The 13,691-nt window shown below is 44.8% G+C and overlaps 1 protein-coding gene across 1 annotated transcript in view; it reads left to right on the forward strand.

Moving 5' to 3' along the window:
- The window catches only part of Dscam (DS cell adhesion molecule), a gene marked incomplete at its 5' end in the record, with an annotated part of 553,946 nt that overhangs the window by 304,972 nt on the left and 235,283 nt on the right, over positions 1-13,691 (forward strand). The window contains 5 exons of the mRNA XM_041673080.1: positions 2,173-2,319; positions 4,135-4,413; positions 7,794-8,069; positions 11,456-11,752; positions 12,467-12,742. Of these exons, the coding sequence (XP_041529014.1) occupies positions 2,173-2,319; positions 4,135-4,413; positions 7,794-8,069; positions 11,456-11,752; positions 12,467-12,742 (1,275 nt within the window). The remainder of the gene's footprint in view (positions 1-2,172; positions 2,320-4,134; positions 4,414-7,793; positions 8,070-11,455; positions 11,753-12,466; positions 12,743-13,691) is intronic.

Here is a 13,691-nt window from a genome sequence, read left to right on the forward strand (position 1 = left end):
ATATCACAAAAATGTGTATATTTAATAAACAGCCCTTGTTTTAGCTTGTTTTCTGTGGCAGTAAATACCATGACCAAAAGCAACTCAGTGAAGAAAGCATTTATTCTAGCTTATAGCTTACAGTCTATGGACGGAAGTCAAGGAGGGAACTCAAGGCAGGAGCCTGGGACAGAAAATCAAAGGAATGCTGCCTACTAGCTTGCTCCCATGCTCACCCTCTACCTTTCTTAAACAGCCTAGGCTCTCCTGTCAAGGGATGGCATCACTCACAGTGGCCTGAGCCCAAAGAAGCTGCTTCTAATATTAGCAAACAGATACAGCAACAATAGGATAGATGAGCTTGCTAAAAAGAGTGAGAACAACGGGAACTTTTTTTGTTCTGTGTCCTTTCATCTGGGTACAAGATACTGTGTATCTTCCCGTTTCAAATAATCTGATAAGGAAAATCCCAAGTGCCTTGCTTTTGATTGATTCCAGATCAATTTGATTTGATATTCAAGATTAGTCATCACATCTCTTAAGAAAGACAATACTATCCAGCCTCCAGATACATGTGAACTCACTTATGCAGGTACACACATGAACATGCACAGACAGGAAGATGCTTGTACACCTGCCACACACATGAATTGCACAGACATGAAGATGTGTGTACACCTGCACAGACATGAACATGCACAGACAGGAAGATGCTTGTACACCTACCACATACATGAATTGCACAGACATGAAGATGTGTGTACACCTGCACAGACATGAACATGCACAGACAGGAAGATTTTAGTACACTTGCCACACACATGAATTGCACAAATATGAAGATGTGTGTACACCTGCACAGACATGAACATGAACCGACGTGGAGATACATGTACACTTGTCACACATGTGAATGTACACAGATATGAAGATGCATGTATACCTGCACAGACATGAACATGAACAGACATGGAGATGTATGTACACACGCCACACACATGAATGTGCACACACATCCGAGTGGACACAGATACGAAGATGAACGTGCACCTGCACAGATATGAACACACACGCACACAGACAAGACCTGATAATCCTACAACAGTAAACCACAGAAGCTTTCAGCTGAACTCAGACAGACAGAAATAAAAGAAGATATTTTTGCATTCTAGTCTTTTTCTAGAGACAAATCACGTTACCGTTCAGGTGGAATCAGATCCCATGTAGAAATCTTCCACAGACAACCCTAGCAGTGACAAAAGTGGCCTGGGCCACCCTCCAGCAGATGACAGGGACTTTATGACAAGGGCAATGTCTATACTTTACTTGTTTAACTAATGTCAGGAAAGCAAGTATCTTTAGTTTTATTCTCTTTATTTATTTTGCTGTATTTAATGAACAGTGTGATGTGTTTAGAACCTTTCAGAACTTTATATTTTTATTCTATGAATTTAGGAGTCTGTACATTCTTTGTTTGTTTTTGTTTTTCAAGACAGGGGTTCTCTGTGTAGCTTTGGAGCCTGTCCTGGAACTAGCTCCAGACTGGCCTCAAACTCACAATGATCCGCCTGCCTCTATCACTGGAATGCTGGGATTAAACATGTGCACCACCACCACCTGGCTATGGAATCTGTATTTTCAAAAGGAAAGAAATCTCACCTTTCTGAAAGTCCTGGTATTTGATGTCAGAGTCAGTCTGCAATCTGATCACACAAATGGGAAAGAGACCACATCCAGGATATGGAGCAGGGGAGCCGAGCACAAATCCTCCTTCCTGAGATGAAAACAGGAACTGTCAGTTTTTAGATTTGTTATTTCAACTAGCTGAAAAAGAACCAGACACCCTCAAACACTAAATACACAGAGTTGAACTTTGACCTGGTGGCCATGCTTGTAGTCATCCACTGCCTTTGGCTCTTAGATGATGTCTCTCTGCCCCCTCTTCTGCAAGATCCCTGAGCAGCCGGGGTGGGGTAAGGAATATGTGTTTCATTTAGGGATGAACATTCTGAAATCTCGTTCTCTGCAGCTAGACCAGCTGTGTACCGCTATGTTACCCATGTCTACTGTGTAATGAAGCTTTTCTGTTGAGGGCGGAGAGACACACTCACCTACAGGTTTAATGCTGAGTTGTTATGGGTCTGTTCCTACCCTACCCTGTTTTCACAAAGTCATTTCTTCTTTCTGTTTCAGGATCTAGATTTCTCATCACATCCACGGGAGCCTTGTATATTAAAGATGTACAGAACGAAGACGGGCTGTACAACTACCGCTGTATCACGCGGCACAGATACACAGGGGAGACGAGACAAAGTAACAGCGCGAGACTGTTCGTATCAGGTGAGAGCGCGGTCTCGGGGTACACAGGGGAGACGAGACAAAGTAACAGCGCGAGACGGTTCCTATCAGGTGAGAGCGCGGTCTCGGGGTACACAGGGGAGACGAGACAAAGTAACAGCGCGAGACTGTTCCTATCAGGTGAGAGCGCGGTCTCGGGGTACACAGGGGAGACGAGACAAAGTAACAGCGCGAGACTGTTCCTATCAGGTGAGAGCGCCGTCTCGGGGAAGCATATGTCTTTGTACTGCCGCTCAGTCAGTTCTTGATGTCTTATCCAAAACGGAAGAATTTGTGACTCAGTGGGAACCTTCAGCTTTTGCCTCAATTTGTTTTATAGATCATGTCTTTTAAGCCAGCGTCCATATAGCAATACAAACACAAATATTTCAACTCATTTTGCAGTTGGGAAGATTATACATTCTTTAGACCGAAATGATTTTCGGTTTTGGAAGCATGCTCCATGCCCTTTTCTTACTATATTTGTATGTTTTGCTTCTCTTTGAGAGATAAAGCCAATCCCAGTCTGCTTCCAGCTGTACTAGACACAAAAGCCCTGCTGGGACAAAGCTAGGGAAGTGTTCTTTTCAGGTCAGTCACCTCGGCACTCAGAGGATGCTGTGGACAGTGTCCATGGCTGCTCCTTAGGTGGGCAGCATGACACGGTGTCGGCCCTACTTTTTTCAGGTAAAGGAGTCATGAGAGCTTAGAGATTTATACCAACGTTTTAAAGAAAAGCTTGGAAAGCTCTCTTAACTGTGAGCCTCTAAGTATTTTACCTCAAAAGGGAAAGACAGGGACTAGCAATGAAAGACTGGACCAAAAACATCCAAATTCCAGTATGGCAAACACCAAACCCTGTGGTTCCATGGCCTGTATCCAGGGCACAGACGGTATCACGGTGAGAGCTCAGTCTTGCACAACTCTGGTGTCATAGCCTCCTGCATTAAGCACGACCTCCTCCCAGGGCCAGTTCAATCCAGCACCTGCAGCTTCACTAGAAAGAACTCCCACCTTCCTGGCATCCCTGAGACCCTGGAGACTCATTGCAACTTGAGCGTCATCGTCCCACATCCATGTGTAGTCTGCCTAGGTGCTTTCTACTGGAAGTTTGACCACATAGCACATTGTTTGTTCTTAAGCTATGGAGAGAGATTAAATCCCATTATTTTTAGCCCCATGGACAAAAGTGGGGCTGTGACACTAAGTAAAACAGGGCAGGCAGAGAAAGGCAAGTTCCTCAGGTTCCCATCCATATGTGGCCCTTAGACACAAAATCAAGCTGAACATAGACTAGTGCTATCTAGAAGATGGAAAGGGCCTTGGATTTGGTCAGTACCAACTGCATGCATGTATTGAAATATGTTATCAAACCCCTATAGTATGTACAGTTGATACTGCTAACCCAAAGTAAATAAGTCTAAAGCATCTAAAATGAATAAAGAAATGTTATAATAAACCCCTTTAGCCTATGAAACGAATTTTCCTATTTGTCAGCTCTCTTTGCTATTATTGAGAGGAGCTGAGTGATTGTTCCATTACCATAAGATAATCTCCTTCTTGGCTGAGCTGGCAACTCCTGCCAGAACACGCTAACTCCAGGTAGTTCTACAAAGCAAGAATCAGCAGCCAGAGCTCTGGCCAGGGTTCAGACTTTCCTGAGTTATGAACAGAACAGATCTGTCTGTCTGTTTTAGAGATCTGTGGCCACGGTAGGCAGGAGGTGCAGGAACGCTGTGTGAACGCCCATATGTGGTCCTCAGGAGCCACTCATACTCCCTGCCCTTGGCCTTTGACAGTTACGTTTTTCTTCTGCAGACCCAGCGAACTCAGCCCCATCCATCCTGGATGGGTTTGACCACCGCAAAGCCATGGCGGGGCAGCGTGTGGAGCTGCCCTGCAAAGCGCTTGGGCACCCCGAGCCAGACTACCGCTGGCTGAAGGACAACATGCCCCTGGAACTTTCTGGGAGGTTCCAGAAGACAGTGACGGGACTGCTCATCGAGAACAGCCGCCCCTCGGACTCAGGCAGCTACGTGTGTGAAGTATCCAACAGATACGGCACTGCCAAGGTGATAGGCCGCCTGTACGTGAAACGTAAGTTGGACGGTAACTGGAAGAGGTGGCGTTAGCCGCACGGTTGGTGTCAGGGGGAAACTAATCTTTATCCTTCCCCACATCCTCCTTCTGACCTCACAGCATCTGACCTACATCCATGGTACCCTGTGCCTGGCAGATGGGAGGTTGCCCACATGGTTACCCAGCCTGGTTGTGAACTCAGAATTGTCCAATGGCCACGCCTTGAAGATTTTATGGGGCCACAGGATGGCTGCCTTCCCAAGAAAATACCATCTAGCCGTCGTTCACAATGGCCAATTCTGAGAACAGTCAAGGGAGGGTATGGGTTGTTAGCTCAGTGATTGAAGGCAGGCAAATGGTTTGTCCTAGCCTCTTTCTAAAAGTTGGATTTCTCAAGAGGGCTACTATCTGCAGAAATGCAGTTTCTAAATCAGACAGACAATAGACAGTTTCTTTCTTTCTACATTTATTTATTTTGTGTGTGCTGGGTGGGTACTCATGTGCTGTCACTCCTATGTAGATGTCAGAAGATAGCCTGTAAGAACTGGTCCTCTACTTCCATCCTTTGGGTCCCAGAGCTCAAACTCTGATGGTGAACCTTGGCAGCAAGCAGCCTTACCTCATTGGCCATGTACAATCTTGTAGAGAACGTTTTTCCATCTTCTCCAGGATCCCTCTTCACTTGCCCTGGCCATGGCCTTGAGAAATGCAAAGGGGATGCTGATGGCTTCTTGGGAAGCAAGGAAGTGTAGCTGTGGAGTGTACTCTGATCTAGTTTGGAAACATCCTCAAATTTACTAATCTGGAGACCAAAACAAAGTGAACTGACCAAACTTCACATGCCCAGAAGGGTGCAACAAAACCACATTAACTTTAAAATGTATTTTTGAACTGGATAAATTGAGCTAAGCAGAGAGAGCCTCAAGGTTCTCACCCTTAAAATAGAGGTACCGTGTTAGTGTATGTTATCATGTTTTTTGTTCAACCCAGCACCAAAGTGTGGAATCGACGTATGCAGCCCACATGCCATCATAGTAACTGTGTATATGTTTAAATCAGAGACTTGAATGATGTGATACCTAGAACCGGCTATGCTTCCAGAGTCCTCAAGCTCAGTCTAAGGCTGGCTGGCCATGGAAGAGTGTCCCCCACAGCTGTCTTTTCCTGGTTAAAGAGCTAAGTCTCACCTACATGAACCAATTCAGTATCAGACAGCCACCAGAGGTTGGACCATAGACTCCAAATGCTCCCATGGTAATGTGGTCCTCTGTTGTTCCTGAAGTAACCTTATATCTTAGGGTAGAGTGCAGCGTGTCTCATTGAGACTCTGGACATGCGTTCTATTTTTTTGCTTTAATATATCCTGATGAATCTAAAATCCTTCAGATTGTTAGATCCCTTTGTGTCAGCATGCAAGTGACCCTGCTTGTGCTGCTCTCTCTAGTGGACTCATTCTCCTATCTCTGGTGTGTACAAACCTCCCGCCTTCCTTCCTGCAGCCTAAAGCATCATCCCCAGACATGCTCCCCTCCTGCCATCACGCTGACTCCCAGCATTATCTCGCTTTCTCTCTCTTAAGACGTTTACCACTGGCTACTTTTTCAAAGGTGTCAGTGGAAAATTATAGGTTCCTAATAGGTTGGCTTTTATAATTGCAATCCTGTGCCACATCCAGAGAAGTCCTTTGGACCTTCTCACCATGCTCTTCTTCCTCTGGAAGTCTCATTCAACCTGCAGAATATCACATCTTCCCTCCTGACCCTTTGCTCTTGATGGAAGAACAGGCATTCTATTAGGTTCCAGGTCCATAAGTAGAGCTGACTTCTTCTTAGGTGACAGATAGCAACATAAGCTTTATGCAAGGTGCTTGGCATTTCAACAGAAAGTTGAACAAGGCCAGAATGGAGTCACCACAAACTCTGCTTCCCAAACAGACCTCCTTCTTAGGAACATCTTCCCCTCTCGTTCCTGTGGAAAAACTTCTAGGCTTGTGTCTTCTCAAGGCTTCATTTCATTGTCTAAGCTAGGTCACGTCATGGATACTGATTCTTCTCAGCTGCCGTCTGTTCCTCTAGGAGGCTTTTTAATGTCTCCTTGGTGACTGCCTTCCTCCACCCAATGTCCACCATCATGCGAATCCTCAAATCTTCTCTGAAGATATTTGATGGTGCCATCTACTTAGTTAACCGTCTTCAATAGTTCTTTATTTGTTTGTAGTACTGGAGTTTGAACACAGGCTTTTTCCAGTGAACTGTGCTCCCAAACTTGCTATTAAATATTGTTTTTTTGAGGCAGGATTTCACTAAATTGATCAGGCTAGCCTTAAATTTGTGATCATATTTCCATGGCCTCCTGAATATCTGGGACTACATTATTCCATGGGGTTAGGGCAATAGCTCAACAGTTATGGGCACTAGCAAGTCTTTCCAAAGCCCTGGGCTCGATTCCAAGTACACATGACAGCTCACAACCGTCAGTAATTCCGGTTCCAGGGGATCTAGCACCCTTGTCTGACCTCACGGACACTATGTTTGCATGTGATACACTGACATACATGCAAGTAAAATATCCATACACATTAAAATTGTTTTAGAATCTTGAGGCCCCTTTATAAACCTATTTGCAGTTTGCCTCCCACCTTTATACTTCCAAGAATTTCTGCTGTATCCAGACTGAAACAGACACTGCCTTACCTGTGCTCCGTGCACTCTGAAACCCCCTTTCTGCTCTCTGGACCCGGATCTAGCCATCCTTGCCACCTGAGGATTTCCTGGTCCTTTCTGAACATCAGTTTTGTCACTCTGGCTGTAACACTCATTCTGCTGGCTTGGTCAATCCACACACTCTGATAGCTGAAGATTTGTACTCTAAAAGAGTGAACGTTGGAAATACTAGGGACTGGTAGATGAAGCTTATTGGCTCTAATCGTATTTCCAGTGAATTTGGTTAAAAGATATCAACTCTATAAGTAACTATTTCTTCTTCTGGCCCAAATGTGGGAGTGGACTAAGGCAACACCATCAGTGTTCCCTTGGAACAAAGCCAGCAGGGTTTATATTTTCATACTCATGAACCTGTGGGTAAGTAGCATATTGCATTTCTTAGTATGCGTGGATCAAAACGATCTCATGTGCTTTGAGGAAGAAGTGTAACCAATGCTGTGCTACTTGGTATATATGAAAAAAGAGGACCATTAAAAATATAAAGGACTATCCAAACAGAGTGGTGCCCCAAATAACGCTCATGTGGTCCCCAAAGTAACACTACATGGGCACCCCCAAATAACTGATGAAGTACCTGGCAGTTACACCTTGGTCTCAGCCAAAGCCCAGAGTGTTATTAAGTAGTCAATACCCAGTGATGTTTTATTCTTTCTTTCTTCCTCTCCTACTCCCCAGAGCCTCTGAAAGCCACCATCAGTCCCAGGAAGGTTAAAAGCAGCGTGGGCAGCCAGGTCTCTTTGTCCTGCAGCGTGACAGGAAATGAGGACCAGGAACTCTCCTGGTACCGAAATGGCGAAATCCTCAATCCTGGGAAAAACGTGAGGATCACAGGGCTGAACCACGCAAACCTTATAATGGATCACATGGTCAAGAGTGACGGGGGTGCCTACCAGTGCTTTGTGCGCAACGACAAGCTGTCTGCTCAAGACTATGTCCAGGTGGTCCTTGAAGGTCAGTGGGCACCATTGGAGGGTGCACCCCAAACAGAAGCCAGTGGAGCGTGGGGTGGGGAGAGGGTCATGCAACACCACTCGTAGGGGAAGACCAGCCACACTACCTTTCTTTACTTCTATTAACTCTGAGCTCACTAGATCAAGCAAGGGAGAGACAGTGCTCTGATAAGGGAGATGGCACAGTGTTGAATGAGAAGCATGACCTGGAAGATGAATGCTTCCCACTCAGTGTTTGAAGTTACTTGCCGAAAGATCAACATTTGAAACTAGAGCCTTGGGTCAACTGTTGTCCAATTTGTTATCCTTCAGATGCATGGTTTTAGTAACACCTTGTTTGGGGCCTGAGGGATGCATAAATAGCATGTTTGTTTAGAGTCTACCTGATCAGTACATTGTGTAGTGTTTAGGGGCATTTCTGGCCTCAACACTTTTGATTCCAACAGTTCCTCCTCCAAGTTGTGACCACACACACACACACACACACAGAGAGAGAGAGAGAGAGAGAGAGAGAGAGAGAGAGAGAGAGACATTTCCAGATACAGACAAATCTTCCCTGAGCTGTGAAGCATGGACAGGACTATCCCACACTTGAGAAAAAGTTAATGTCAGTAATAACCTCAATTTCAGTAGGATGTTTGTTTGAAAATGTGACCTCTGGTTGGTGGCATTGTCTGTAGCCTGGTCAATATGTCCCCAGATTTAGTTGTGAGGAATTGCCTTGGGGTAGAATAACATGGGCTCTGTTTGCTTTTCTTAATTGGTTACTGAGTTCTTCAAGCTCATCCATCATCCAGGGAATGGAGCTGTGACAGGTGACATTTAAGCATGGTATATATTTATCACCTCATAATTGAAATGGCTCCTGTCTATGTACTTGTGTGTCTTGATGGGAATTGTGTCGTTAGCTCTCATTTAAAATCCATTCATTATCAACTGGTGAAAGTGATGAAATTATTTTTCTATAGCCCAAGGATAGAATAAGTAAAACCCATTATCACATGTGAGTAAGTTTAAATCTGTCTGATGCTGAGAGAAGGGTTCCATTATTGTGCCTTTAACCTTAGCTACTTTGTAGGAATCAGCAAGCTTAGCAATGATGATCCAAGCACCACTGCTGACAGTGAGGTTTATGATGCAGAGGTGAAATGACTTGAAGGCACAGCCCTTGTGTTAAATGCCTGACACACTTCACACATAATAATTAAGAGCAAAACGTAATCAATTTGCTTGGAGTTGGAACTGCCAGTCAGGATGCACCCCGGTCCTCCCAAAGTCACTATTTTTAGCTTCTCTGATAAGGAAAAAGAAGAGATTATCTGTCCAGGACCTGTTACCTTGGTAACTGTCTCAAGTAACTAAGAAAACCTAAAGGAGCATATTGATCATCCACAATGATATCAAAAGGGTTCCCGTTATCAGAGTGACAGCTAAGCAGATTACAAAGACTCTCGGGTTCCACTGGGAAAATAATGTCTGCCTTCATCTTCACAAAGGCAGTCACTCTGATAGAAGGTGGGTGTGGGGCTCAGAGAACTCTCCCCAACTTATTTATCTTGTGTCAGTTTCCTTTGAGGATGAGAGGATTCATTTCACTTTCCTCTTTTTGAAAAGGCGATAGTGCTAATGTCACGAAAGAAAGAATGCATATCTAGAACCTGAGAGCGCTTGACAGCATTCTCTTGGGACCTCCCATGGTCCCCACTGTAAGAAGTAGATTAAGATAAAGTTATAATAATCTCAGCATACAGTGGACTCCCCATGACAGTGAATGGAGCCTTCGCCAGGAGGCTGAAATCCTTGAACCTGTAATGGTGGGTTTGTTGTTGAACCAGAATAACCAGGAAACACAACAAAAATAAGAGATAAGCGGTTCACATTCTAGGAGTGAAGAAGTAGCAACTATAAAGCCAGCTTTTGTGTCCATGAAAATGGCACTTAGGATGGGCAAACAGCATGTAGAAAAGTGAGAAGACTCCAGAACAAACGTCGCTGGGAGGAAGGGACAGGGACAGTATCATGGCTGAATCAACTCAATATTTTTTTAAGGACACCTCTCAGTCCAGTGGTGCTGAACTAGAAGGAAAGCAAAGTGCCAAAGCCTACAGAGCTAAAAGGGACTAGGCACCCACACATGGAGGAGTGGGGCAGAGTGCACAAGAAGGAAAAATATCAGAGTAAAACCCCCAAATCATTACATAAGCCGCCTTAGAAAACTTGGTAAACCCATATACTGCCATGTGGATGGGAATCAAATTCTAAAGCTTAAAACCACTAGAGACGTTAAAAAGAAAGCAACACCAGTTGACAAACAAAAGCAAACAATAGAAAAAGACATGTAGAAAAGTGAGAAGACTCCAGAACAAACGTCGCTGGGAGGAAGGGACAGGGACAGTATCATGGCTGAATCAACTCAATATGTTTTTAAGGACACCTCTCAGTCCAGTGGTGCTGAACTAGAAGGAAAGCAAAGTGCTTTCATCGTCCAGGACTAATACCCAATGTGTTAGGATTAGTGGACAAGGAATGTCAGTCCATTAATTGAAATATATTTGGTGATTTAAAGCAAAACATAAAGTCTATAAAGAATGAACACCTAAGATAAACCAGCACTTGGGAGGCTGAGGCAGGAAGATCATGGGTTTTGGACTGCCTTGGCTACATAGTGAGACCTTATCCCCCCCCACCCCCGCATCATCTATCTATCTATCTATCATCTATCTATCTTCTATCTATCTAATGAATTTAAAATTGATATGGAAAAGTGGGGATCTTATAATAAGTTGATTTACAATGTAAACATAAGAGGTTGAAGGACTAAAAGCTGCACAAGCTTGGAAAGAGAGCCAAGCTGGAGGATTCCTCCCTTCTGGTTTTGAAGCCCCACTGTGGAGCATGTGATCTCGAGATGTGTCTACCCATGGTTTGTCAATTGAACTTTACAAGGATACAGGATATTCAACAGGTAAAGGAAATATTGTCAACAACTAGCAACAGCCATGTGAATAAGTGTATCTTCAAGTGAGTAAGGAACTCAACAATGTTTTGATATACATTTTAAACTTGAATGTATAATTTTAAATCATAAAGGAATATAGAATTGTGTCCTGATTTTGAGACAGAACACAGAAATGCTAAAGACAAAAGTATAAAGGGAACCACATGGAAGAAAGTGTTTTAGAGATACACACGTGCAGGTATTCGGTACACTGCATGTACGCTAGTACATGTACACAGGTCCTGTGGAAGCTGATGTTTCCCTAGAGCAGGGCCCATTGGGAAGGTACTGACCAACCACTCAGCTTTCTCCCAAGCAGTAAACAATTTACTTGGTAGCAGTTTGCCATATGTATGCGCCACTTCCTTTCTTGTTTTGTCTCCCTGCAGACGGAACTCCCAAAATCATTTCTGCCTTTAGCGAGAAAGTGGTGAGCCCTGCAGAGCCAGTGTCCCTCGTGTGCAATGTGAAGGGAACGCCCTTGCCCACGGTCACTTGGACCCTGGATGATGACCCCATCCTCAAGGGCAGCGGCCACCGCATCAGCCAAATGATCACATCTGAGGGGAATGTGGTCAGCTACCTGAACATCTCCAGCTCCCAGGTCCGGGACGGGGGCGTCTACCGCTGCACCGCCAACAACTCGGCCGGAGTCGTCCTGTACCAGGCTCGAATAAACGTAAGAGGTGCTTGTCAAATCAGCTCCTCGAACAAACACACACGACTCATTGTAGCGGGGATGGGTGCTGCATGCTCCAGGCTGAGCCTTGCAATGCGGATGGAGGAGCCGTCCCTCCTTCTCCCTGCCCCCTCCTCAGGAATGGCGCTGGTCGGCCGGTGTTGAAAATGGCATTTTGGTCTCTGTAGTCAGCTTGTCTACTTTCTGTCCTCTTCCACCTATCCACTTGATCTTTCCTTTTCTGGTTTATGCTCTGCATGCCCTTTCCTCTTTCCTTTTCTCCTGTCTCATGACATCCATGGTAAGCCTTCCATCCACAGTACCTAACTCACATCCATAGCGCAGCGGCATAACCTCCATCTTCATGATCCACCTGACAGAGTCGATCGATAGCTGTTAGCGTTCTCACCAGAAGAGCTGGCCGTGAAGTGTAGACTAGTTACCTTTTATTAGTTAAACTGTCTTTTATCTTGTAATTCAAAATATTTTCATAGAAGTAGCTGATGAAAAGATTTTAGCATTCATTGACTCATTTTGAGAATTGTAAAAGGAAAAAAAAAACTTTTTAGTAGAAAATGCCAAATGCCAAGAAACTGAGACAAAAAAAAAAAAGTGTGCTTACATAAAAATAATTGGTTTTCACCAAAGGAAAGGTGTACCCATTTCCTTCCATGACATGTGCCCTTAAATTATTTTCAAGAGTTTCCTTGTGTCTCTCCAGGGCCTGCAAGCATCAGACCGATGAAAAACATCACTGCAATAGCAGGGCGGGACACATACATCCACTGCCGCGTGATTGGCTACCCTTATTACTCCATCAAGTGGTACAAGAACGCTAATCTGCTTCCTTTCAACCACCGCCAGGTGGCATTTGAGAACAACGGGACTCTGAAACTCTCAGATGTCCAGAAAGAAGTGGACGAGGGGGAGTACACCTGTAATGTGCTGGTACAGCCACAGCTCTCCACGAGCCAGAGTGTCCACGTGACCGTGAAAGGTAACCCCGCCCCCAACCTGTCCCACACAGCTCCTTTCTGAGTCTGGCTTTGCAATGAGACCAGCTCTTGGGATGGGACCATCTCAGAATCTGGGTAGAGTTGGGAGCTCAGTCCAGTGCTCCAATGTGAGTCTCTGTCTCTATCTCCATCCATCGCCAGATGAAGGTTCTATGGTGATATGTAAGATATTCATCAGTGTGGCTATAGGATAGGGCCAGTTCGGGCTCCCTCTCCTCAGTTGCTCAAGGAACAAGCTGGGGACATCTCCTTGGACACCTGGGAACCCCTCTAGAGTCCAGTCTCTTGCCAATCCTCAAATGGCTCCCTTAATTAAGATAAATACTTCCCTGCTCCCATTTTATTTTTTTTTTAAATAATTACAAATCCTCAATAAAACAGAGTGGCACTAAATGAGAGAAGGCCCTCTTCTGGGATCGCGCAATCCTTCCTCACTTAGGAAGCATCTGAGCCGTGCTGGGCCCCCTTCCCTGAGCAGTGATGTGATTTTGACTGAAACATGAGCTTTCCTTTGAGGGGCTTTTCCCTGCAGGAGAGGCCGTCATCAGACAAGCACAAAAGACAGAACACATAAGCCATAAAGCACCTGAGCGTGTGCATGACTGTGCAGAAAATTAAACCTCTGCAGTGGTATAAGTGTGTGTTGCCATGGAGATATGGGTGCCACATCACTGAGTGTTTTCAGTTCGCTCTCTTAAGATACATCACACCCTTGGATGAGTGTTTCACCCACACGCCATCTCCTGATTGGATCAGCATTTGCAGATGTCTGGCTTGCTGAGATTAGAGGCTCTTTTGAATATTAACACAATTCATTGCACAACATCAAAATATCAAATTACTACTATCACACAAACTCAAAGGCACTGGGACTTGGGTTTTGTTATTTGTGACATCATCAGCTGTGATTCTAGGAGTTGACAGCCTCCC

This window comes from Microtus oregoni, unplaced genomic scaffold (assembly GCF_018167655.1).
Source record: "Microtus oregoni isolate MIOR12 unplaced genomic scaffold, Mior012 000023F_ref0000262, whole genome shotgun sequence".
NCBI lineage: Eukaryota > Metazoa > Chordata > Mammalia > Rodentia > Cricetidae > Microtus > Microtus oregoni.